Raw genomic sequence first — 23,508 nt, 5'->3', positions numbered from 1 at the left:
ATTTTGGAAAATAATCTAATTGCGATTTTTTGCCCCCAATATTGCGATTGCGATTTAATATGCGATTTAATTTATTTATCCTTTTTCCCCTACAAAACATAATGAATGATTTAAATATGACCAACACAATCGTATATACATTTAGTGTGAAATGTTCTTTCCCATAGGCTGGGTCTATTTGTTAGAATTAAATTCAAACATGTATGACTTGAAATATATGACATTTTTATTGAACTGCTCATTACAGAAACATCTGTGGCTTTGCCACTGTGCATTTAAATAATTTAAACAAAGGCATGAACTTTGTAAACACTGTGTGCAAAAGGTACAGTCTTAAGAAAAAAATAATTTTAAATTGTATGTATCTTACTGCTCCCAAGTCAGTAACATTTCACACAACTGAAACAAGGAATTTGCTTTGAAAATATTTTGTAAAATCAAAGTAAATAAAGTTATAAATAAAAAATGAGAAATGCACTTTTAATTTAGACAAACTATTTTTTATAAACGATTTGAATATTATAATATAAAATAGATGAGCCTCACTTATCTCAAGTACACAACAATAACACACCACACAGACTAAAGTTCACTACGAGTATGGCACTGCCAGCCATACTTATCCAACAGTTCTGATCAATAAAATGGACTGTAAGACTCTGGTACGGCTCAGCTGTGCGGCTTGACCACATATCAGTAGTGCTAGCAAAAAAACTCCACCGTTTTAAGTTCCGGGCGACTTTCTCTTTGCACTTTTGTACAGCTCCGGTATGGCAGTCTGACTGAAGTATGTGCGGGAGGGTATACTGTAACGTTTATCAAGCGTATGTATTAATGCCATGAACCCAGGCTTGGTCACCGTGCTGAGAGGCATCATATCTTTGGCTATGAACTCGGTTATTGTCCGAGTGATTTCTCCGTGCCGTTTTGAATTACGTTCATACGGAGTGACACTTTCGAACATTTCTGTCAGTGATCCCTGTCTTGAGGTATTTGGCTTGTCTCGCGCACTGATGCTCGGCATTTTGGTCATACAACTGTCATGCATTGATTTGTGGTATTTTTTTAAGTGCTGAAACAGGTTTGTAGTGTTACCCCGTGAAGTAGCAATCGGAGCACGGCATGCTCTGCACAACACCTGACGCTGCTCAGCATCTTCTTTTTTAAAACCAAAATAGTTCCACACCACCGACGTGCTGTTCCTCTTCGATATTAAAGTATCAGCTGTGTCAGTTTCTGACTGTTCCGTCGAGCAAGAGGCCATTGCGCTGGACAGCATGAAAAGTCGCGTCACGTGACCACCTCAAATCGCGCACGTTGCGATTAGAAAATCGCGTTCAGTCAAATCGCGATATTATCGCGAATGCAATTAATCGTTCAGCCCTAGCTGGAATACACCGGAAGAACATTGCTTTTGACTTTTCTCGGAAACTTACTGGGTTTGATAGAATGGAGATCTAAGGGCCCTATCCTAACTTTAAATATGTGTCTGTAAATTGGACATGCATTGATTTCAAAAGGAGATTTCTGCGAAATGTGAAGTTATATGCGTGGATCTCAAGTCAGGATGCGTCCATTATCGTCTAAAGGCCTTCAGTCTCTCTAAGCAAGAAGAATTATGTGAGCATCAATGAATCCCATTCTTTAAAGCAATTCTGTGTTCTTCTGAATCTATAGGCCAGGGTTCTTCAATTCCGGTCCTGGAGGGCCAAAACACCTCTGTTTTTCATCCTCTCCTTCTAATCAGGGGCTAATTCAGACCTGGGACACCAGGTGAGTGCAATTAACTACCAGGTAGAAATAAAAAACAGAAGTGTTTCGGCCCTCCAGGACCGGAATTGAAGAACCCTGCTATAGGCTTTCGCTGGATAGTCAACCTGTGTGTTTTTAATATGAAAGGAATGTCATGCAAGCTAGTAGCCTACTGTACTACTCTGTTAGGCTGTGTGTGCGTGCTTGTTTGCATTCGCACAGTGTGCATCCAGGTGAAACGATACGTAGGCACAGTGCAGGACTATTTCTCATTTTATGATTGGCTCTTGGTGCTCTTTCTGTCAGTCTGTTACCATGGATCTAAACAGACCTTTTAATTTTACTGGGATATTTCAATTTAAATGCAAAAATCACCTCGGAGTTAGAGGTTATCTGCCTGTTTTGTAATAAGAATACCAATACGAGTGACTAAAGCTGCATTTTCCCACATTGGAAATGCACATTAAGCCGGCTACAACAGCTTACTCATAATTATCTACAAGCGCTTTGATGGTGAACTCAGGGCTAACTGCTCGGCGGTTAGCCTAATTTTCTGTTGGCTATGCCCACACCAAGCATAATCACGTGAACGTCTTGTGAAGGCAGAGAGAGCCAAGTGTTTTATTCCTCTGGCTTTGTCGAGTCCAGGGAGTGTAGAGATTGTGGGCTAGATTGGACTCCTACCCTTTCATTTTGTATCCAAAGGCTTCCATTTTCTCATACATCTCTATCCAGTTTAATTCAAAACATGTAGCGTGGATTGTAAACGGAGCAACCTCAATGAAGGTTTGCTTGAGCTGTGCTTTTTTACTGCTGATAATGGCAGTGGAAGTCTCAAGATGTTGGAATTTCATAGAACTACGCATAGCTACTACTTTGACTGTTCTATAGCCTATAGAAGATTTGTCATTTTATGTTTTGTAAATTATTAACAGGAGCATCACTCTTACTTGTCTTGGAGCATTACTAAACTTCCTGTTGACAATCTTTATGTGTAGCTCGTAACGAGACCAGACAATTTAGGTGTGAATTCCCCCACTTGACCCTAAAGCAGTTTCCCAAATGGAGGGTAGTAGTGGCTAGTCCCTCCTGTGTCACTAAAAACCAGCGTGTGAAAAGAAGTAGGCTATTGTTTTTGTTCTGATAGGTCCAAAGAAAATCCCCAAAAGTGAGGTCATGGAATTAAAAGGAACCACTGCCGTAAGCGTGACCTAACCTCCACCTTCCTTTTCTTCCACTTCCCTCCCTCCACCAGCCTCTAAGTGTATTAGGTCCACCAGGCAATGTCAATCATGGTGTGCCCCAGGGAGGACCGACTGGAGAAGCTGTCCCAGGAGGAGATCATCTCCAACACCAAGCTGGTGATCCAGGGCCTGGAGGCGCTGAAGAGCGAGCACAACTCAATCTTGCACAGCCTGCTGGAGACCATCCGCTGCCTGAAGAAGGACGAGGAGGCCAACCTGGTGCACGAGAAGTCCAGCCTGCTGCGCAAGTCTGTAGAGATGATCGAGCTGGGGCTGGGCGAGGCGCAGGTAAGACTTGCACCCGGGGATGGGTCAAGGGTTGAGGGTCCCTGGGCGATATGAAGAGAGTAAGCCATACGGGAGAGACTTGGGGTGGTTATAGCACTGTTTTGCAATCCATTCATGGGGGATCCCACCCAACGGGTGTTAATGTTGCATGCGTCAGAGTTTCATGTTTGGAAATTAACTAATCTTTCTATGGCTTATGTAGCCTGCCTTTCTCTGGCCACAGGAATCCACAGCTGCCACACGTTTACCTTCATTCTGAATCAATCAATCAAATGTAGTTATAAAGCACTTTTTACATCAGCAGATGTCACAAAGTGCTTATACAGAAACCCATCCTAAAATCCCAAAGGACAAGCAATGCAGATGTAGAAGCACGGTGGATATGAAAAACTTCCTTGAAAGGCAGGAACCTAAAAATAAATCTAGAGAGGAACTAGACTGAGGGGTGGCCAGTCATCTTCTGGCTGTGCCGGGTGGAGATTATAAGAGTACATGGCCATTAAGGTCAGATCGTTCTTCGAGATGTTCAAACGTTCATAGATTACCAGCAGGGTCAAATCATAATCACAGTGGTTGTAGAGGGGCAACAGGTCAGCACATCAGGAGTAAGGGTCAGTTGGCTTTTCATAGCCGAGCATTGAGATGTCGAGACAGCAGGTGCGGTAGAAAGGGAGAGCGAGCGAGGGAGAGAGAGGAGGTCCGGGACAAGGTAGCACGTCAGGTGAACAGGTCAGGGTTCCATAGCCACAGGCAGAACAGCAGAAACTGGATCAACAGCACGGCCAGGTGGACTGGGGATGGGGACAGCCAGGAGTCGTCAGGCCAGGTAGTCCTGAGGCATGGTCCTATGGCTGAATCACATACTTACTACTTCAATATACAGTATATCAATCAATCATTCATTCATTTGTACATGTCATCACACGGCATACAAGTCATCCATGTCTTTAAATACAGAACTAAAATGAAATAACAAAGGGAACCTTGAATAATTAAACAATTAATAAACCACAACATGTTGGCTAAAGCGATTGAATTTACCAATGCATTTGACTGTTTTTAATACTGGCTGTACTAGAGACTTTAAAACCTTTTTTTGTTAGAACAGACTATATGGGATTGATTATCATTTGTTTGTAAATTATTATTGTATTTGTTGTGCTGTTTATACTGTTAGAAATTTAGCTTAGTTAAATTGATTAATATTATGGTGTTTCTATTACAAGAAAAACGAAAATGTATTTTACAGTAGCATGTGTATGCCTCAGGGTTTCCGTGAGGAAAATATGGCGCTGTACAACATCACCGGTCGGGAGTAGGCCTAGGCTACTAAGTGACTGCGAGTGAAGAGCAAAATTATCCTAACATTTCCACATCCTAATTGTAGGCTAACCAATACCCAAACGGCAATTCTGATTGATTTATCAAGACCAGTCCCCATGCTTGTCTCAAAGCAGCGTGAAATGGTGCTGAAATAGTTGACCCCATGGGGGCTATTGTTTCAGTAAGCAGCAATTTGATGCCTTCAATTGCATTAGCCTACTTTATTCCAATATTTTTGTCATTCAGTGATATTTATTCCCATAGTAATTTATTATGGATCCATCAAGATGTGGTTAGAAAACAGTGCATGTGGTGGGCTATGCGAAGAGATGGGTGAAGTGACATGCCTCGCAAACATCCATTTAATACATTTAAAGTCCCTAAACTTGGCAAGAGTCTATTGTCCTGCTGATAGCCCATCAAGGGTGGATGGCTTCTCTTGTATTCCAATTTATTGGAAAGGGTGCTAAAACATTTTCACCTTGCCCACAGCGTTGTTGCGTACTTACAGTGCACTTTCACTCCAGTCTCTGCCTGACTCTCTACCAATGCCACCAGATTCTTCTTTCTATTGTTGTTATCTATTCGTTAACATTCCACAAGTAAATGTAATAAATAAAACGCCTACATTAAATAACTCTTTAACATGCAGTCTCTCCTCTCGCTACAGCTAATTTCGTTTGAATTATGATGTGGAATATTAATACATTTGTAGGGGTTGATGCAATTTTCGTTAGGGAAAATCTGGTCTGTGATATTGAGTTAGAAATGTAAAACTTTAGAATACTTAAGCATCGAATACATTGCAAGTTTGCAATTTTTTGGCCATTAGGCTACACTTTACAATAGGACTCAACTCTGACTGACATCAGCATCTATCGGTATTCTAAACTGTGGCACAAATTGGGGGATTTTTCACACCTAGCCAAGCTATTAGACTATCCTTTTGTAAATTAATTGGGGTGTGAATGTTTGTCGGTCTCTCTCCTATCGCCCTCGAGTCCGGCATCCGGCAAAAAAAATCAGCTGGCAGGTGGTCCCGGAGTTGAGAGAGAACTTGGGTAAATACAATGGCTCAATTACACATCCGAAAAATAGGATACTTGTGCCTTACAGCCCATTACATAAACGAAGAGTGGATGTTATCTACCACAGAGTGGGACAGTGCAGCTCAAAACTGCAGTTAACAACAAATGGCCAGCTATTGTGAAAGAATACTTGTGGATCTTGTTGATTTCCTCTATTGCTTCAAGAGGCCTATTGTCCACCTGGTAATTGTGTGGTTCCAAAGGATAAAGCAGCACCTACAGATGGATTTGTGGTTTCAGAGAGAAGCCAGCTGCGAGCCTGCAACCAGGCACGGTGGATGACATCCTTTTCCTGCACAGCAATTTGAAGAAATCCAGTGATGAATGTACTGTTTTTGAAGTTATTGTTTTAGTATATTTATTTGTTGTCTAATATTAGAAGGCTCTTTAAAGCAATTTGAGTTGTCAAAAAAATATATACACTACCGTTCAACAGTTTGGGGTCACTTAGAAATGTCCTTGTTTTCGAAAGAAAAGCATTTTTTTGTCCATTTTTTTTAAATGGCATTAAATTGATCAGAAATACAGTGTAAACATTGTTAATGTTGTAAATGGCTATTGTAGCTGGAAACTGCTGATTTTTTAAAAATGGAATATCTACATAGGAGTACAGAGGCCCATTATCAGCAACCATCAGTCCTGTGTTCCAATGGCACATTGTGTTTGCTAATCCAAGTTGATCATTTTAAAAGTCTAATTGCTCATTAGAAAACCCTTTTGCAATTATGTTAGCACAGTTGTGCTGATTTAAAGAAGCAATAAAACTGGCCTTCTTGAGACTAGTTGAGTATCTGGAGCATTAGCAATTGTGGGTTTGATTAGTCTCAAAATGGCCAGAAACAAAGAACTTTCTTCTGAAACTCGTCAGTCTATTCTTGTTCTGAGAAATGAAGGCTATTTCATGCGAGAAATTGCCAAGAAACTGAAGATCTCGTACAACGCTGTGTACTACTCCCTTCACAGAACAGCGCAAACTGGCTCTAACCAGAATAGAAAGAGGAGTGGGAGGCCCCGGTGCACAACTGAGCAAGAGGACAAATACATTAGTGTCTAGTTTGAGAGACAGATGCCGCACAGGTCCTCAACTGGCAGCTTCATTAAATAGTACCCGCAAAACACCCGTCTCAACGTCAACAGTGAAGAGGCGACTCCGGGATGCTGACCTTCTAGGCAGAGTTGCAAAGAAAAAGTCCAGTGTCTGTGTTCTTTTGCCCATCTTAATCTTTTATTTTTATTGGCCAGTCTGAGATGGCTTTTTCTTTGCAACTCTGCCTAGAAGGTCAGCATCCCGGAGTCGCCTCTTTACTGTTGACGTTGCGACTGGTGTTTTGCGGGTACTATTTAATGAAGCTGCCAGTTGAGGACCTGTGCGGCATCTGTTTCTCAAACTAGACACTCATGTATTTCTCCTCTTGCTCAGTTGTGCCTCCCACTCCTTTCTATTCTGGTTAGAGCCGGTTTGCGCTGTTCTGTGAAGGTAGTAGTACACAGCATTGTTTCTCAATACTTTGTTATATACCCTTTGTTGGCAATGACACAGGTCAAACGTTTTCTGTAAGTCTTCACAAGGTTTTCACACACTGCTGGTATTTTGGCCCATTCCTCCATGCAGATCTCCTCTAGAGCAGTGATGTTTTGGGGCTGTCGCTGGGCAACACGGACTTTCAACTCCTTCCAAAGATTTTCTATGGGGTTGAGATCTGGAGACTGGCTAGGCCACTCCAGGACCTTGAAATGCTTCTTACGAAGCCACTCCTTCGTTGCCCGGGCGGTGTGTTTGGGATCATTGTCATGCTGAAAGACCCAGCCACGTTTCATCTTCAATGCCCTTGCTGATGGAAGGAGGTTTTCACTCAAAATCTCACGATACATGGCCCCATTCATTCTTTCCTTTACACGGATCAGTCGTCCTGGTCCCTTTGCAGAAAAACAGCCCCAAAGCATGATGTTTCCACCCCCATGCTTCACAGTAGGTATGGTGTTCTTTGGATGCAACTCAGCATTCTTTGTCCTCCAAACACGACGAGTTGCGTTTTTACCAAAAGGTTCTATTTTGGTTTCATCTGAACATGACATTCTCCCAATCCTCTTCTGGATCATCCAAATGCACTCTAGCAAACTTCAGACGGGCCTGGACATGTACTGGCTTAAGCAGGGGGACACGTCTGGCACTGCAGGATTTGAGTCCCTGGCGGCGTAGTGTGTTACTGATGGTAGGCTTTGTTACTTTGGTCCCAGCTCTCTGCAGGTCATTCACTAGGTCCCCCCGTGTGGTTCTGGGATTTTTGCTCACCGTTCTTGTGATCATTTTGACCCCACAGGGTGAGATTTTGCGTGGAGCCCCAGATCGAGGGAGATTATCAGTGGTCTTGTATGTCTTCCATTTCCTAATAATTTCTCCCACTGTTGATTTCTTCAAACCAAGCTGCTTACCTATAGCAGATTCAGTCTTCCCAGCCTGGTGCAGGTCTACAATTTTGTTTCTGGTGTCCTTTGACAGCTCTTTGGTCTTGGCCATAGTGGAGTTTGGAGTGTGACTGTTTGAGGTTGTGGACAGGTGTCTTTTATACTGATAACAAGTTCAAACAGGTGCCATTAATACAGGTAACGAGTGGAGGACAGAGGAGCCTCTTAAAGAAGAAGTTACAGGTCTGTGAGAGCCTGAAATCTTGCTTGTTTGTAGGTGACCAAATAATTATTTTCCACCATAATTTGCAAATAAATTCATAAAAAATCCTACAATGTGATTTTCTGGAATTTTTTTTCTCAATTTGTCTGTCATAGTTGACGTGTACCTATGATGAAAATTACAGGCCTCTCTCATCTTTTTAAGTGGGAGAACTTGCACAATTGGTGGCTGACTAAATACTTTTCCCCCCCACTGTAGCTCAGGTCTTGAAAATATGGGTATCCCCTTTCCCCTCCCTGTCCTCGCTGGACTCTTTCATTCAGTTTCTTCTTCACATCAGCAAAGAAGGACTCTGTGTTTCAGAAATCACTTTAAATAGAGGGGATATCACTCTTTTACACTGTGGTAAATTAAGCCAGTTTGTTATTTAGAATTATTTATGATTTTGTTTTTAGAGGGAGAGAAACCAAAAGCCCACCGTGCCTATTTTTCGAAAATCGTCAGTCCACATATCAAGTGTAATTGCGCCATTGTATTTACTAAAGTTCTTTCTCAACTCCAGGACCAGCCGCCAGCTATAATTATTTTTGCCTGATGCAGAACTCTAGTGCCAGAGAAGAGACTCTCGGACTGAAACATTCACACCTCCATTAATTTACGAAAAGATAGACAATTTGTGCCACAGTGTAGACTACTGATAGATCAGCATTCTAACTCCCCCTTGTGATAGTGTGGTGCAATGACAGAATGACGCAATGTACCACAATCTACCACAAGCTCAAAACATTTAATTGAGGAACCACTGTACAATGACACATCATTAATTGATCCCTCTGTATGTATGCACCTTTCTCTATCAGGTGATGATGGCCCTGTCTGCCCACCTGAACGCTGTGGAGTCGGAGAAGCAGAAGCTGCGTGCCCAGGTACGTCGGCTGTGCCAGGAGAACCAGTGGCTGCGGGACGAGCTGGCCAACACCCAGCAGAAGCTGCAGAAGAGCGAGCAGAACGTGGCCCAGCTGGAGGAGGAGAAGAAGCACCTGGAGTTCATGAACCAGCTCAAGAAGTACGACGAGGATGTGTCCCCTATTGTGAGTTGTTATGCACTCCCATACACCCATACTTGAATGCACAACACGATTGCTTGCGCGCAAGCACAAAAGCAAGTAATCAGGCAATGCATAAGCCTCAGCTGATGAAGCCGCTGCTGGGGTTTGCAACTGTGACCTATCGATAATACTTGACCTCTTCTCTCCTGCCTGTAGTCTACATTCTCAACCAGGATTTGAATGTCTTTATGTGCAAGAGATAATTTTGTGAGCGAATTGATGGCTATGGAATTCTCCCTACGAGATGAAATGAGTTGTCTTTTGTAAAGCGTAGCAGCCTATTAGTTAACTAGACAGACAAGCGCCATATTCTGTCATAAAAGCCATTTTGCTCCTCTCGTACTCTTCTTTATTCTTCCCTCTCTCTTTCTCCCTTTCCATGAGCAATGTAGGCTGCCAAGGTAAATGAATTGGTCTCACTCACTCTCTTTTTATAATACCTTATTCGCCCCAACCATTAAGAACTGGTTAAAGTTTATGGTGGGCGGAAGTCATCTGTCACTTGGCTGCTGGTAAGGCAATTAATTTAGTCATTAACATTTATACACTTTGAAGAGAGCTCGTTAATATGTACCAAATGTAGTCCAGACTGGAATTTAGCACTGTTCAAATGATGTCGGCTGTTGAATATTTATAATTGTAGTACGTGTTTGAGAATGCAAGGACAGGGGATATGAATGTGGTAGGTGGGGTGAGGTATTTCTAGTTCAGCCTGAAGGGAACCGTGATGAGTCCCCATGAGAGCCCTGGGGCATGGATGTTCATATGCTGTCTGTCAAACATTTACTCTCAATTCGATGGAAACTTCTTGTGGCCATCTGGGATTTAAAGGCACAAAATGTACTTTAATTTCTAGTCAAAAGCGCTGCCCCGGCTGTTTGTAAACTGTGGGTTGGATCTTGGCAAATGTAACTGCAACTGAGTATAGAGTTAGAATTCCACTCCTTAAACCAAAGACACGTGCCTTTAATTTCCAAGATGGCCTGAAAAAAGGATTAAAGTGCCAATAAGCGACGGATTGTTTTTTGATCGTTTTTCTCCAGGAGGAGAAAGATGGAGAGCCTCCTAAAGATACACTGGATGACCTCTTCCCCAATGATGAGGAGGAAAACAGTCAAGGAAGTAAGCGGTCTGTCTACCTACAAGCATATCCTGTGTCGTCATACAGTATCGGCTTAGTATAGATTCTTTCCTTTAATTGAATGTTCATTGCTTTGGTGCATAACGTCAGACAACAAAACCTGCTGCGTCATCTTATTTTTTCTTTTTATTGAAGGTCCCATGTTTGAACTTGTGTTGCTCTAATATTGAGCTGAGGACCTTCAAATCTGATCATTTTATCAGCACAGAACTGGCATTTTACTGGTCTTCAACTCTTTATCTTCTTTGGATTGTATGCAAATGAGAAAATTCCAAATCCACATTATACGAACATAAAACTCTGCAGCAGCTGCCTAAACCTTCTACCTATGAACAAACAGCATATGTCCCTCCCCTGTCTCTCTCCTTCAGTGCCGCACCAGCATAACAGCGCAGCAGTGGCCGCAGCCCAGCAGGGTGGCTATGAGATCCCGGCCCGCCTGAGGACCCTCCACAACCTGGTGATCCAGTATGCCTCCCAGGGCCGCTACGAGGTGGCCGTGCCCCTCTGCAAACAGGCCCTGGAGGACCTGGAGAAGACATCCGGACACGACCACCCTGACGTGGCCACCATGCTCAACATCCTGGCCCTGGTCTACAGGTGTGTGTGTGTGTGTGGGGTGTGGTTGAGTGTGTGCTTTTGCGTTGGTCGTTGTGTTGTAGCCACCATATTAACCCTTCTCCTGCTGGAGCCGAGTTATCACACTATTGTGTGCTGCTATCCTTTACCCTTATAATGTAACACCTCTATAACCACCCATTTTCACCACCAATGCCACTTATCTACACACTGCTTCTCTCTTCTGTACCGAGTTTATTCAGGATCTTTTTCTTTTAGACTTGTGAATGTATTTTCCTTCTTTTTTTCAGGGACCAGAACAAATACAAGGAGGCGGCTCACCTGCTCAACGATGCACTGTCTATCCGGGAGAAAACCCTTGGGAAAGACCACCCTGCGGTGAGCTAGTATACCGGATGGAGCAATCTCTTCTCACTAGACGAAAGGGACTTTTCTGCATTTTTTTTTGTTCATCTTAAGTTGGATATTCGGATTTGCAAGGACATGGGTTGGAGCAGGTCAGGTTGAAACTGCCATCAGCTGCTCCAAAGGCTGGCTAATCCTAAAGCATGTGGGCCATTAATACATTACAGGAATGTACTATTTAGCACGTTCCTAATGGCAAATCTAGTTGTCAGCACTTGGGCAGGCATCTAGCCAGAGAGAAGTTAGTTAATATGCATTTGTACGCATCCACATCACAGGCTCCTGGAAAGTACATGGGCATAATAGGAATGCAAAAGGTGCTTTCTCACTCTAGTGTTAATGCTCCCAAAGGTGATATGTCAATATGACTATTGTCAATTAAATTAATGTCAATATGTAGTGGTGTTAGAGGTCTATAAGACGACACATTTGTAGTTGCACTTTTGGGAGCACAGAGCAGCTACATAACATAATGACAGCTGCTCACTAATCCTTCTCTGTTTCTCAGGTGGCTGCGACGCTGAACAATCTGGCAGTGTTGTATGGCAAGAGGGGGAAGTACAAGGAAGCTGAGCCCCTTTGCAAGAGGGCTCTGGAGATCAGGGAGAAGGTAGGTCCAGTGCAGTACATGACCAGTGTAGACATACTTGGTACAATGATACAATGTCAGTTAATTTGTACTGTGCTACATTCAATTAGCAATATTACTAATGAATATACTTAACAATTGCAAATGTCGCAATCTGGAATTGAAAAGTAACTTTACATACAGTGGGGGAAAAAAGTATTTAGTCAGCCACCAATTGTGCAAGTTCTCCCACTTAAAAAGATGAGAAAGGCCTGTAATTTTCATCATAGGTACACGTCAACTATGACAGACAAATTGAGAAAAGAAAATCCAGAAAATCACATTGTAGGATTTTTTATGAATTTATTTGCAAATTATGGTGGACAATAAGTATTTGGTCACCTACAAACAAGCAAGATTTCTGGCTCTCACAGACCTGTAACTTCTTCTTTAAGAGGCTCCTCTGTCCTCCACTCGTTACCTGTATTAATGGCACCTGTTTGAACTTGTTATCAGTATAAAAGACACCTGTCCACAACCTCAAACAGTCACACTCCAAACTCCACTATGGCCAAGACCAAAGAGCTGTCAAAGGACACCAGAAACAAAATTGTAGACCTGCACCAGGCTGGGAAGACTGAATCTGCAATAGGTAAGCAGCTTGGTTTGAAGAAATCAACAGTGGGAGCAATTATTAGGAAATGGAAGACATACAAGACCACTGATAATCTCCCTCGATCTGGGGCTGATGATCACAAGAACGGTGAGCAAAAAACGGTGAGCAAAAATCCCAGAACCACACGGGGGGACCTAGTGAATGACCTGCAGAGAGCTGGGACCAAAGTAACAAAGCCTACCATCAGTAACACACTACGCCGCCAGGGACTCAAATCCTGCAGTGCCAGACGTGTCCCCCTGCTTAAGCCAGTACATGTCCAGGCCCGTCTGAAGTTTGCTAGTGTGCATTTGGATGATCCAGAAGAGGATTGGGAGAATGTCATGTTCAGATGAAACCAAAATATAACTTTTTGGTAAAAACTCAACTCGTCGTGTTTGGAGGACAAAGAATGCTGAGTTGCATCCAAAGCTACCATACCTACTGTGAAGCATGGGGGTGGAAACATCATGCTTTGGGGCTGTTTTTCTGCAAAGGAACCAGGACGACTGATCCGTGTAAAGGAAAGAATGAATGGGGCCATGTATCGTGAGATTTTGAGTGAAAACCTCCTTCCATCAGCAAGGGCATTGAAGATGAAACGTGGCTGGGTCTTTCAGCATGACAATGATCCCAAACACACCGCCCGGGCAACGAAGGAGTGGCTTCGTAAGAAGCATTTCAAGGTCCTGGAGTGGCCTAGCCAGTCTCCAGATCTCAACCCCATAGAAAATCTTTGGAGGGAGTTGAAAGTCCGTGTTGCCCAGCGACAGCCCCAAAACATCACTGCTCTAGAGGAGATCTGCATGGAGGAATGGGCCAAAATACCAGCAACAGTATGTGAAAACCTTGTGAAGACTTACAGAAAACGTTTGACCTGTGTCTCATTTTGTCTGTCATAGTTGACGTGTACCTATGATGAAATGACAGGCCTCTCTCATCTTTTTAAGTGGGAGAACTTGCACAATTGGTGGCTGACTAAATACTTTTTTCCCCCACTGTAGGTGGTGCTTATAACCGAAGTTCATCACTGGTTTATCACCAGCTCATTGTTATCATTTTTAACATGGCGAGACGTTGATATGAGGTCATATTACATGATAATGCATTTTTTGTAGCTTTGATGATAGTTGAGGTTAGTAAAATATTATGCCATCACTGTCCCATAACAATTCTAATGGTTTCATGGCAGCCATAAAACATCAATGTTTTATCATAAATATAAATAAAAGTCTATCTTTCAAATGAGTTGCGCTGCCGTCTCCAGAAATGTTCCAATTATTATTTGGCTGCTCCTCAACTCGTGTAGGTTGATGCTTCTGTCCTCTTGCCTCCTATATAGGTGCTGGGCAAGGACCATCCTGATGTGGCCAAGCAGCTGAACAATCTGGCCCTGCTGTGCCAGAATCAGGGCAAGTACGAGGAGGTGGAGTACTACTACTGCCGGGCCCTGGAGATCTACGAGCGCAGGCTGGGCCCTGACGACCCCAACGTGGCCAAGACCAAGAACAACCTGGTGAGGGGGCTGCCTGGCTTGACTGCCGTGCTTGACTCTACTGCTGTTCAGGGGTGAACAACTCTGTGTCTGCTGGTTTTCTCTTTCATCTGACACTAATTGTACACAAGTGCCCACACCTGGTTTCCCTGGTCTAAATCAGACGGCGGTTTCAAATTAAGAACAAAAACCAGCAGACACTAAGGCCCTACGACACAGGTGTCAAACTAATTCCACGGAGGGGCCAAGTGTCTGCGGGATTTTGCTCCTCTCTTGCGCTTGATTGATTAATTAACTCCCCACATCTGGTTGTCTAGGGCTTAATACAAATATTTTAAAAATACACTAGGCCCTCCATGGAATGAGTTTGACATGGATGAGAATGAACTTTGTTTTCCTTTAAAGATCAATAACTTTGATGGTTGTTGCTTTGTATAGATAGCACCTGGTTCAGTGATTTGCTTTGTGCATACTTGTAGTTCAAAGGTGAAATGTCTGAACTGTACCTGAACTGTCTGAACCTTTTCTCTTGTCTCCCAGGCTTCGTGTTACTTGAAGCAGGGGAAATACAAGGAGGCGGAAATCCTTTACAAAGAGATCCTCACCCAAGCTCACGAGAAGGAATTTGGATCTGTGGATGGTGAGCAAACTAGTCCAAAACTCGAAAGGGCCACAACAAACACTTGGGGATAGTAGTCACTTTGCATCCTTATTTGCTAACTTTTTCAAAACGTTCTAGTGTTGCTTTCACATGAAATGGCTGTTCAGTCAATCGAGATCAATGTGAGTCATTTACATAAACCCTTATGTGAATTCAAAGTCTTACATTTCTAGAAGGAACAATAGAGCACTTGACTGTACTGACCATAGACATACAATAAGTCTGTGGTTCTGACATTGTAAAACACCGTTATTTCACACATAGCTAGTTTGCCAGCAGAAAATGCTAACTGTGATTTGTCACATTTTGCCATCAATTGTTAGGATGGGTTATTATGACACACAGTTAATGACAACATAGATGACAAGTCAACTTGAAGTGTAGGGGTTCATTGCTAATGAGAACATAATCAATATTCGACTTGAAGTGTATGGTTCAACCACCTCTTACAGAATAGTGCAGGCTAGAGCAGACTGATTTAAGAGCTGTTAAAGAAATACTTCAAAATCATTTTTGACTTTCTAGATTATAAAGGGTAGTTTAGTCTTGTTTTTGTTTTTTGTTTTTTTTGATGTAAAGATGTTGAATATTATTTAAGGGCTAGCTGGCTAACTAACCAATTCTGTTTTGTTAAATTCCCCCGTTGGAAGAAGTATTTTGATACCAAGAAGAAGAAAAAATTTGACTTCTTCCCATATTGAATGTATTGGGATCTTGGCCATTTTCCTATTTTCTAGCATTTGCAAGCTGTTTTTGATGTGCAATGAATGAGAGTTTTAATTTGAGGTGTTATGGATGATCAAAGTGCCATAAAAGGTCTTCTTGAACTTTCACTCTAAATGCCATGTCACATTGTAGGATAATCACTGGGCTTGTGCATATGATACACAGCAATGAAGGTGAGTGGAAACATTGATGGGTTTTTCCCGGAGTGGAATATGCACATATCTGAAACAAGAACAAAATCCAACTTGGTTTACATAGGTGGTGCTTATTATATTGTCCACCATTTAATTCTTTATTACCAATTGCGATATAAAGAATGTGAACAAAGATATTTAAGTCTTGGTTTTTGTGTGTCTTCATGCATGAGGGCATGGAATTGTCTGGACTTTGTTTGTTTCGTGTTGCTTGTTTTTGTCTTATGTAAAATTCCATACTTTGTTATATACTTTTCATACTTTTTAAAATAGTGGCACATTTTATGTTTGATTTGTATTTTTTGGTTCTTCTGTCATGAAGTCGTCTCTTATTTCACAAACTTTTCTTTGGAAATCCCTTCTTGAAGTAGTCTGACACAATGCCTTCGTAACACTGTTGTAGGATCACATAACATACATGACCACCTACAGCCAACATTTTCTTATAACTACTAGCATAATACTTATGATGTCGCTGTAAAGAAAACAAAGGTTGGTTATCATACTGTCCAACATTATTTTTTTTCTTCTTTTTTTCATATTTTTTATTTTCTTTTTTTTTGCATAAGCATGTCTTCATTACGATAGTGTTTTTCACGCTTAACATGCCAAGATATTTCAAGTAAGCTACCACATCCTCTTTACATTTCTCATGTATTTTTCTTTACTGTCCTTCCATTGTCTTTCGCAAATCATATGTTGTGTTCTCGTTATGTTGAGTTTGTATTGAATGTTTTTGACGTTGATTTTATTTTGAATGATTTATTATATTTTATGAAATATATGAGATATGCTTCATTTATTTGTTATTTTTGATCCATAATCTAATGAAATGCTTTCATCAACGTTGTTATCTCTCCTCAAGATTTAACATGTGAAACGATGGGTTGACTTTGATTTGAGGTTTAAGTATTTTCACGTATTTCCATATTCTCAATAAATTTGAGGCAGAATTGTGACCTTGTCTCTCTCTTGAGTTTCTTACCATTTCAATATAATGCACGGTTAATTAACAAATAGGTCTCAATTGATTCCGTGAGGGGGTGGGGATGAATATTGGAGGGATTATCAGAACTCTGGTCTCTGTTTAAACGCTGTTTCAACGTATCTCAAACGATTACTGAGATTGAGAGGTTGCGATAGGATCTTGTCACACAAAGGACAGGAACAAAGTTGAACTAATGTTGCCTACATGTCAGCAAGGTGCAGGTGTCTACGTCTGTATCCTACCATTTGTTCAACGTCTGTCTGTTACTCGTTGGGGATGTTTTTGCCAGCACACAGCACACCTTTCTCTTTCTCCTCTGTCTCTGCAGCTGAGAACAAGCCCATCTGGATGCATGCCGAGGAGCGGGAGGAGTGCAAGGTGAGTGCCGTGTGTGTGTGTGTGTGTGTGTGAGAGCGCGGGCATGAACGGGCATGTGGCAGGGGTGCCCATTTTTATAAGGAGCGCCTATTTGTTTACTTGTCAATTCTGGTAGGTCCAGTGTTCTGTCTGGTCCCGTGTTGCTCAGTTGTTAGAGCATGGCGCTTGTAACGCCAGGGTTGTGGGTTTGATTCCCACGGGGGACCAGTAAGAAAATCTAAATGTATGCACTCACTGCTGTAAATCGCTTTGGATAAGAGCGTCTGCTAAATGACATTTTTTTTGGAAAAATGCTTATTTTGGGTAGACTCAGCGATATGACATCATACACATCAAGGGAGCAACTTCCTGCTAACTGAAATCCACAACAACAAAAAGCTCTTCCCAAGCATGCCTCAAGGGAAGGTGCACATTGCTAACAGTCAGTGGTGGTCTGGACAGATTTGAATTCTGTTGTAGATTTCTTTTAGCAGGATGTTGCCCTGCTGTGTTTGTCAAATAGCTGAGTCAATTGGAGGGACATTTTGGAGAATGTGAGGGGTTTCCCTTTTTGTGATGTCTTTTTGTGCTCCTCTATCCCCCTCCTCTGTCCTTCTATCATCAGAGCAAAGATGACTATGGAGATTATGGCGGCTGGTATAAAAACTGCAAGGTGAACAGGTAAGAAAATAAGTCCACTTAAAGACTTGTAAGCATTACCGAAGCAAAGGAATGGTACTGATTAGCATCTCTGTAGTCACTGCAGTGATTTTGAAGTGACCTTGGTGTGTGTGTGTGTCCCTCAGCCCCACTGTCAACACCACGCTGCGTAATCTGGGAGCTCTGTACCGCCGGCAAGGCAAGATGGAGGCCGCTGAGACCCTGGAGGAGTGTGCCTTGAGGTCCCGAAAACAGGTCAGCTTCTCTCGCTCACACACACGCCTAATCCCTCACATTTATAAAAACACACACACAAGTTCAAGCTTAAATCCACACTATGAAATCCAAACGTGTGTATATTCAGTTATGGGAATGCTTGAACTGAATATAGATATCCACAGAGACTTGAAGATCTATTGTTGCATATTGAGTATTAGGATTTCCCTATTTCTTGCTTGCCTTTGATCTCAGGCACATCAGTATATTCATGGACTTTTTTGCTTGAGTGTGTGTTTTAGTGACTGCATGGTTTACTGATTTACCAATCAGTTGCACCAATTACTTTCAATAATAATGTAAGAACAAATGGTGAAATGATATAGCAATATTGAAAGGTTTTGTGTGTGTTGTTCAGGGTGTGGTGGAGCTGCAGAGAGACGGAGACAGGAGGAGGAGCAGGGAGAGTCTGAGCAGCGTCAAATATGAGAGCGCCTCCGAAGCAGGGGAGGACGGCAGCGTGGACTGGAATGGGGTGAGTGCACTGCACAGACAGACACACCTAAGCCTTCATATATTATTTAGGAAGGCATTGAGTGCAAATGTAGTGTAAAATATACACAATATATACAAAAGTATGTGGACACCCCTTCAAATTAGTGGATTCAGCTATTTCAGCTACACCCGTTGCTGACAGGTGTATAAAATCAAGCAAACAGTCATGTTATCTCCATTGACAAACATTGGCAGTAGAATGGCCTTACTGAAGAGCTCAGTGACTTTCAACGTGGCACCGTCATAGGATGCCACCTTTCCAACAAGTCAGTTTGTCAAATTTTTACCCTGCTAGAGCTGCCCCGCTCAACTGTAAGTGCTGTTATTCTGAAGTGGAAACCTCTAGGAGCAACAATGGCTCAGCCGCGAAGTGGTAGGCAACACAAGCTCACAGAACGGGACCGCCAAGTGCTGAAGCGTCTGTCCTCGGTTGCAACACTCACTATCTTAACGCTACAGCATACAATGACATTCTAGATGATTCTGTGCTTCCAACTTTGTGGCAAAAGTTTGGGGAAGGCCCTTTCCTGTTTCAGCATGACAATTCCCAATGCACAAAGGGAGGTCCATACAGAAATGGTTTGTCGAGATCGGTGTGGAAGAACTTGAATGGCCTGCACAGGGCTCTGACCTCAACCCCATCGAACACCTTTGGGATGAATTGGAACGCCGACTGCGAGCCAGGCCTAATCGCCCAACATCAGTGCCGACCTCACTAATGCTCTTGTGGCTGAATGGAAGCAAGTCCCCGCGGCAATGTTCCAACATCTAGTCGAAAGCCTTCCCAGAAGAGTGGAGGCTGTTATAGCAGCAAAGGGGGGACCAACTCCATATTAATGCCCATGATTTTGGAATGAGATGTTTGACGAGTAGGTGTCCACATACTTTTGTTCATGTAGTGTATTTCTAACATAGATTTGGTTCTTTGTCAGCAACTTGTCAATCCAGAAGACATTTTATTAATAAATAACGAATATCCTCTAATCACGTCTCTGTATGTTATACTTGGTTTAATATACACTAAGTATACATGACAGACTGACTAGGTGAATCGAGGTGAAATCTATAATCCCTTATTGATGTCACTTGTTAAATCGACTTCAATCAGTGTCGATAAAGGGGAGGAGGCGGGTTGAAGAGGGATTTTTAAGCCTTGAGACAATTGAGGCATGTATTGTGTCATTCAGAGGGTGAATGGGCAAGACAAAAAATGTAAGTGCCTTTTGAACGGGGTATGGTAGTAGGTGCCAGGCGCACAGGTTGTGTCAAGAACTGCAATGCTGCTGGGTTTTTCACGCTCAACATTTTCCTGTGTGTATCCAAGAATAGTCCACCATCCAAAGGACATCCAGCCAACTTGACACAACTGTGGGAAGCATTGGAGTCAACATGGGCCAGCATTCCTCTGGAACGCTTTCGACACCTTGTAGAGTCCATACCCCGACGAATTGAGGCTGTTCAATATTAGGTGTTCCTAGTGTTTGGTATACTCAGTGTATAATGGTTTCTAACCAGTTTTAAAGCAGATTCTCCACAGACCTGGTCCCTACTGTAGATGGCTAGGTGCATACTGCATTGCAGGGTGAGCAGACTGCCAAGGTGCCCCTCGCGTCCCACTGCGGCTCACACTGATGATGTCATTAGCTGAGTCATCGATGATGCGTTCAGTGCAGCCTAGTGAATACTACAAAAGCTTTGTCTTCTCTAAACCTTTTCAAATGATTACTGTGATATAATTGTAAATAATTTGTGGCCCTACACTGTCTGTCTTCTACATTTTAATTCACTATGACAAGTGCAAATGTACAGTCATGTTTGATACTGATTTATTAATATTGGTAATAAATTAATGTTCTAAGCTTTGATATTTTAATCTTGCTTTATTCTTCTCTAGAAGGGTGTGTTAACCTCATGTTTTTCTACCTGTGTGTGTCTCTTCTTTCTCTTTCTTGCTGCATCTTTCACTTTCTCCTCATTCTGGTTCTCACTCTCTCCTCAATCTCTTTTTTTTCTGTCGCTTTCTCTCTACTTTTCTTCTTGTTCTCCTTCTCTTCTCTTTCTCTCCTTCATTAGGCCTAAATCAGCGGGATGACCTTCCTCCGCCACTCTCCTCAACCAATCAAATCAAGCCAACCAATCAAATCACGCCAATCGAATCAAAATGGATGCTGCTTGTCATTTCCTCTGTGTGAAGCCTCTTCTAATCTCTCATGGAGGACACCTCCTTCATCCCCACTCCAAATTCTGGGCCAAAACGGATTATCCCTTTCACCTTTCTCTCTCTCTCTCTCTCTCTCTCTCTCTCTCTCTCTCTCTCTCTCTCTCTCTCTCTCTCTCTCTCTCTCTCTCTCTCTCTCTCTCTCTCTCTCTCTCTCTCTCTCCGTTCTCTATCTTCCTGCATTTTCCACACTCTGCCCTGCTTCTCCTCATCTCTTACCCTCTTCCTCTTGCATTTTCTCTCTCTCTCGCGCTATATTGCTATTTCGTTCATGCCCTCTCATTTCTCTCATCATGCTGCATCACATCATCTTTCTCTTCCTCTATCCATCTCTCCCCCTCTTTGTCTCTCCCTTTTCCATTGCTGTGTCATCACTTGTACTATGTATGATATTCTAACCAATAAGAGATGGTGGACAGTGGCACCAGAGGCCAATTGAACACTGGAAACTTAACTATCAAAGCTTTTGGATTGGTTGTTTGATTTTCCCTCTCTTCTGTTCTCCTTGTATGCAAATATGATTGCTTTTCAATTGATCTTCATATTTCCACCAAGCACAGTCACACAGTTGTAATGGCATCAATTATTAGTCCACTACCAAATGAGACCAGTCAGAATTTTTATCCTGTTTTGTTACAGCTATAACAGTATTGGCCACTGCAGAGCAGCTAGCTACAGTACTGTTGTTTTATTTTGCTGCAGCCAGCTTTTTGTCCTGACATTTGACCAGGATTGAACTACCTAGGTGCCTTTTATTTTCATTTATTTTGTTAACTTGCAACTTGTTTTAAGTGTGACCATGACCCTTGTAAAATATTTATGCGTACTATTATGTTATATGGGAGCAGATGTAAGAAAATAAAAAATATTGTCACGTCCAAGTCACGTCGCCACTTACAAGCACCTTTTGAGTTTACACATTGATTACTTATGTGTTTTATTGAGATTAGTGTATCTGTCTCCTGTTTTATTGTTTTTATTTTGTTTACTTTTTTGTTTTAATATTTTCTTAAATAGCATAGTGTTAACATAATGCTTATTTATCTTTGCATTGACCCTCTAAGCAATTGCTTAATATTTTAAGCCATTATTATTATTATTATTATTATTATTATTATTATTATTATATAGCCATAGGATCAGGAATGATGGTGGTGTCAGTGCCTGATTATGGTATTGACTTTTAAAGAGGAACAGCTTGCTAAATGTAGGTTCAAACAAAGTATTTGAATTGAATGGCATTGTGCAAATTGCTTTTCCAAAGCCATGGCTTGAAAAATGTGATTTTCTCTGTAATTATGCTCCAAGCAAGAGATAATCTTGTTTCATATATTGAAGTAGCCATTGAAAAGGGACACAAACACCAGAGACACAGAAACACACAAATTAATGTACACAGCCGCACAGTCGTTGTATTTGACTTTGTATTTTGAGTGAAATTTCGTGAGGTCCATTATTTGGTTTTAGCTTGATGGTCCTCTTGTTGTTCCTCACACAGCTCTCTCTCTTTTGTTATCCTCATCTTAAAAGCCTACTTTACCCTGTCATGACGTAAGGCAGTCATAACAGCTTATGTTAGTTTATGACACCTCTATGAATAGCCATGGCACACATGGAACGACAAATGTTAGCTACCTTGTCAGCCAACAACTTAGTTACCTTGAACACAGTGACATGTGACCTGGCTGGCTGCTCATAAGCTATACGTTATAAATTGACATCAGATTTTAGGATTGCTCCTGATGACATTGTCATGCTTATAGCAGCTTAAAGATCTGCTTTAGATTGGGTATTTTAAGTTAGTTGTAAGATTTTTCAAACAACACTGTAGCTTGAAATGTACTCACGGATGTCCACTACTTAATAACTGCTCCAGTTTCTTTTCTATTTCCCATGTTTCAGTCTCTTTAGTTTAGTTAGTATAAAGAGAGAACGAGGGGAACGATGTATTTTAGTCTGAATACGTGTAGTACTAGTAACTAACCTTCTAGCTAGCCAGTCGTTTCAGCATTAGCCAACACCACCAAATTGAAGTTGCCTGTATGCCGTGTAGTTATTACTCTATAAGCACTTTAACTATTATATAAGAACTGTTTCACAATCAGTGCAGGTATATACTCAATTATAGTACATTTACAGATAATTGTTTAAAAGAAAGTGCATGTGCTTTACCAAAACTGATGCGGTACTATGAGCCTATTAGTTAAAATAGTTAATGTGTAGTTAAAAGTAATTACACTATTGTTACCATATGAAAATGCAATTCCATGTAACTGTGGCATTTTGGTATCTCAGTGTAAAGAGACGGCTCTAATGTCGCTAACCGATTCTGAAAAGCAGTAATAGTAGAGCCAAAGCAGTAATAGTGGAGCTAGCCAATTCTGAAACACACTGGCTGTCGGGCTGGTAGGCCTATGTAGTGGAGCAATCTAGCTATGTCACACTTTTTTTTTAATCGGTCTGTCTGTAGAACGTTGTGCTCTCCATTACTGATACTCCTGTCTTGGCATTATGTAGGCCTACGTACACCCTTGCTTTGTTGCATTGTGATGAATGTGTCAATTAACTTTGTTTGACATCGACTGAAAATAAAGACTTTCATTTTGGGCTTTTCTTTGGCTGGATGCTTGTGTAAACCAACCTGAGGGAGAACCGCA

The 23,508-nt window shown here is 41.9% G+C and overlaps 1 protein-coding gene across 2 annotated transcripts in view; it reads left to right on the top strand.

The window, feature by feature from the left end:
* Positions 1–23,508, top strand: part of LOC123484198 (kinesin light chain 1-like) — a 34,328-nt gene that overhangs the window by 6,470 nt on the left and 4,350 nt on the right. The window contains exons 2-14 of one of the 2 annotated variants that reach the window (XM_045214259.1): positions 3,008–3,284; positions 9,185–9,415; positions 10,477–10,555; positions 10,946–11,174; positions 11,444–11,531; positions 12,067–12,168; positions 14,124–14,297; positions 14,817–14,916; positions 17,174–17,223; positions 17,828–17,883; positions 18,009–18,117; positions 18,497–18,613; positions 20,707–23,458. In XM_045214259.1, the coding sequence (XP_045070194.1) occupies positions 3,036–3,284; positions 9,185–9,415; positions 10,477–10,555; positions 10,946–11,174; positions 11,444–11,531; positions 12,067–12,168; positions 14,124–14,297; positions 14,817–14,916; positions 17,174–17,223; positions 17,828–17,883; positions 18,009–18,117; positions 18,497–18,613; positions 20,707–20,712 (1,590 nt within the window). In that variant the 5' untranslated portion in view covers positions 3,008–3,035 and the 3' untranslated portion in view covers positions 20,713–23,458. Of the gene's footprint in view, positions 1–3,007; positions 3,285–9,184; positions 9,416–10,476; positions 10,556–10,945; positions 11,175–11,443; positions 11,532–12,066; positions 12,169–14,123; positions 14,298–14,816; positions 14,917–17,173; positions 17,224–17,827; positions 17,884–18,008; positions 18,118–18,496; positions 18,614–20,706; positions 23,459–23,508 lie in introns of those variants that run through there. The other variant, XM_045214258.1, reaches the window with a different exon arrangement.

The sequence above is a fragment of the Coregonus clupeaformis genome, unplaced genomic scaffold (genome assembly GCF_020615455.1).
Source record: "Coregonus clupeaformis isolate EN_2021a unplaced genomic scaffold, ASM2061545v1 scaf0226, whole genome shotgun sequence".
NCBI classification, from domain to species: domain Eukaryota; kingdom Metazoa; phylum Chordata; class Actinopteri; order Salmoniformes; family Salmonidae; genus Coregonus; species Coregonus clupeaformis.
Note: the sequence above shows the minus strand (reverse complement) of the source record. Positions and strands in the feature narration are given on the sequence as shown.